The sequence below is a fragment of the Gekko japonicus genome, unplaced genomic scaffold, assembly GCF_001447785.1.
Source record: "Gekko japonicus isolate JY-2015 unplaced genomic scaffold, Gekko_japonicus_V1.1 scaffold13, whole genome shotgun sequence".
NCBI lineage: Eukaryota > Metazoa > Chordata > Lepidosauria > Squamata > Gekkonidae > Gekko > Gekko japonicus.
This window is the reverse complement of record NW_015172553.1, coordinates 785,093-788,346: the sequence shown is the minus strand read 5'-3', so window position 1 is coordinate 788,346 and position 3,254 is coordinate 785,093. Positions and strand designations below refer to the sequence as shown.

At 49.0% G+C, this 3,254-nt stretch overlaps 1 protein-coding gene across 1 annotated transcript in view; it reads left to right on the top strand.

The window, feature by feature from the left end:
• Positions 1 to 3,254, top strand: part of SLC23A2 (solute carrier family 23 (ascorbic acid transporter), member 2) — a 60,645-nt gene that overhangs the window by 6,229 nt on the left and 51,162 nt on the right. The window contains exon 2 of the mRNA XM_015421112.1: positions 2,774 to 2,872. Within this exon, the coding sequence (XP_015276598.1) occupies positions 2,774 to 2,872 (99 nt within the window). The remainder of the gene's footprint in view (positions 1 to 2,773; positions 2,873 to 3,254) is intronic.

The following is a 3,254-nucleotide window of genomic DNA, read 5'->3' as shown; positions in this document are numbered from 1 at the left end:
ACCTGCTGCGCGGGGACTCCCGGTGCTTGTAGCGGCTGGGCAGGCATCGGCGGCGCGGGAAATCCCGGTGCAGGAGCAACTTGTAACTGCGCGGCGTGTGCGTCCAGGAAATTGGCCATTCTAACGTCCAACATTCCCGGCAGGCCTTCCATCACATCCTGGAATGCCCGCATTAAGTCTCTCACCGAGTCTTCCAGTTCTGCTAGTCGTTCCCCGGTAGTTTCCTCCGGGATGGGGTCCCGAGGGCGGTAGTCCGGGGGTGGGTCATAGTCCTCTTCCGTTTGGAAGGCTCCGGTGCCCTCCTCATCTTCTGCGTGACCACGCGGTCCCGACGGCTCGAACATCCACTCCTCGATGTCTTGCTTGGGACTCTCCTTCTCCGAGGTAGACCCTGGCTCCGGGAACAATCCCTTGTCAAACAGACTCTCACGTAATCCGCTCCCCCGACGGGAGTACACCTCACGGGTGCCTTGGGTGTTGTACATAGTCCAATCATCCTGCTGGTGAGTCTTCCGCGGACCCCATTGCGAAGGGGTCGGAGGCGGCCAAGACAGATGTGCAGGCAGGCGGGGAATCGTTCCCCCCACGGCACCCTCCATCGAGGCTGCAGTCGTGAACACCAAAGACGCGGAGGTTTGTGGGACCGATCCCGAGTCCCCCTCCGTGTTAGGTAGGTTTCCCTCAATTCCGCTCATGATCTTGCCAGATTCGGAACGATAGGAGAAAGGGAGTTCTAACAATATGTTGGATCCCCAAGCATCGAGAATAAATCCACGTTTTCAAGAAAAGCAAAATTTATTTCAAAGCGTTGAAGACATACTCAAACACGTTCTTTGTTAGAACTGGGGATACACAGTTAGGTCAAGCATAATAAAGGAAATTCAAACAGATACAGATCCAATGAATAGCATTCCCGCTGGCGGGCTAATGAAACGGTTGCGCGCCCAGTCCATGGGAACCAGGCAGAACATCAGACAAAACACAGGTGCAGTACTCATGAGAAAAGCAATAGGCAAGCATTACAGCATCTTCTCCCCCACACAACCTCCAGCAGTTATCTTGTGCATTCCAACGCAGGAACAGGATGATAGAAAACAAGCCGGGTGCAACAGGGAAAGGATATGTACACAGAGGTCACAGAAAACAGAATGGCAGCTTGCTGACACAGGGCTGACATTGTCTTTTTAAGAAGATATTGGTAATCTTCCGCTTTAAAAAACCTCATAGAAGGTTCAGGAACCTCCATGTCTTCTTCTTCCTCCTCCTCATCTGAGAAAAATTCTCCCTCTTCTCTCTCATCAGCTTCGCTATCACCCATCTGAGAGAGATCCCAAGGCACATCTTCCCTCAAAGAACAATGATGTTCTTTTCTGGCCGCCTTAGTTGGCCAGCTAGGTCTCCCATCCCCTGGACAAACATTGTTTTGTGAACTCTGTGAGTAAAAATCGCTAGGATCATGGGAGTGCCCTGTACAGGCAGTAACTGGGTGTGTGTGTGGGGGGGGGGGCACGGTTAATGGCGGCAACCTCTTCCCTCATCGTTTGTCTAAGAAATTGTATCACCTCAGGGGATAAAAGCACCCTAGTTTCCTTGGCAATGTTACTCATGGTAGCCTCGGCAAGATTGTCACAATCCTGTGTCTGCACGATTGCAACATCATCCAAGGTTACATTGTGGCTTGTGGAAGCAGCGACAGCTGCCCTGCAGCCTCTCCCTGTCTCCTCAGGGGATTTAAGTTTTGCCGGTCGGTTTAAAATGGCGCCCGCCTCATGTTCCGTTGACGGAGAGTGAGGATGCTTCTTTGCCCGTTTCTCTTTTGATTTGGCTGTGCGCATTTTGGTGGAGGGGATGGAAGAGACCTCTTTTCCCCTCTTTTGACTTCTCTTGTGCCGGCATAAGGGTGTTTCCCCGTTCAGTATCGGAGAAAAAACCGTCTGAGTCGTCTCTCTCCAACATTCTCCAGACGGAGCGTCGGTTGAGGGCAGGCAGATGAGGAGTTTGAGAGAAATAACAGAATGTAACAAGAGTAACAGATTCAGTTGAGTTAAGTTGAGTTGAGAAAATAGGTAAAGCTAGGAAAAGAAAAAATTGGCTGGGTAGGTAATCGGTGGATATACAGCACGAGTGCTAGCTAAGTGCTGCTCTCCCTATAGAGGCAGGAACGAAACTGGAAGCTGAGGGGCGTTTCCTACTACTGGACAGGAAGTGAAGTTCTTTGTTCCTGCCTCCCTAAGGAAGGGGTCGGAAACACCCAGCAAGATGTCCTCCGCTCAGAGGGAGAACATGTAATTTCCAGACATTCATGAAACAAGAGATCCCCATTAACCACAAATCTTGCCTCCAGATAGGTACCCAAAAGGGTTTTCCAGTTATCAGGGGGGGGGGTGTTTGGTTGTATTTTTAAAATGTGTGTGTGTGTGCATGTGAGTGTGCACCTGAACGTCATGGCAACCTCTGGTGACTGACCACTACTGGGGGGGGGGCTGGAGGATATTCAGAGGGATGGTTGAGTAAAGCCTCTGGTATTTCAAGGAGGTCTTCTATCCAAGTACTTGCCAGAGTCAACTCTGCTTAGCTTCTGAGATCTGACAAGATCAGGCTTGCCTGAGCTATCCAGGTCAGGGCCCAGTGACAGATTTTGTATAGTTTAACCACAGTTTGGCAAATCTTTAGTACAGTAAAATGTTGTTTACTTTTTTATTGTAATGTATAGTCTCATTCTAAAAGGCACATGTCCATAGATGTAAAATAACACAACTCCTCATTTTCTTAGGTTGTAATAAATGGTGGTGCAACATCTAGTGGTGATCAAGACACAGAAGATACGGAGCTTATGGCGATATATACTACAGAAAACGGAATTGCTGAAAAGGTATCTTAACAGTGAAAAGTATAATTGGAGATGCCATAACCAAATTAAATCTCCTGACTCACTTGTTGTGCTTGCACACAAAAGCGTTTACCTTGTTGGTCTTAAAGGTGCCACTGGATTCAAACTTTGTTTTGCTGCTTCAGACTACATGGCTACTGACCTGAATCTATCAGGATGCTACTGTGACTCTGAAACAGTCTGCAGTTGATCACTTGTTTTTTGTCAGGGGTGCCATTTAAGGACATGTGCATGATTGTGTGAAGATGATGGGGAAAGGCTTAGAGCAGTGATACTCAGTGGCTCAGGAGCCACTTTTGAGCACTGTTCCACAGTGTGGCACCTGCCCCAGGTTCTAGGACAGAGAGCAAAGCCATTGTTCAGC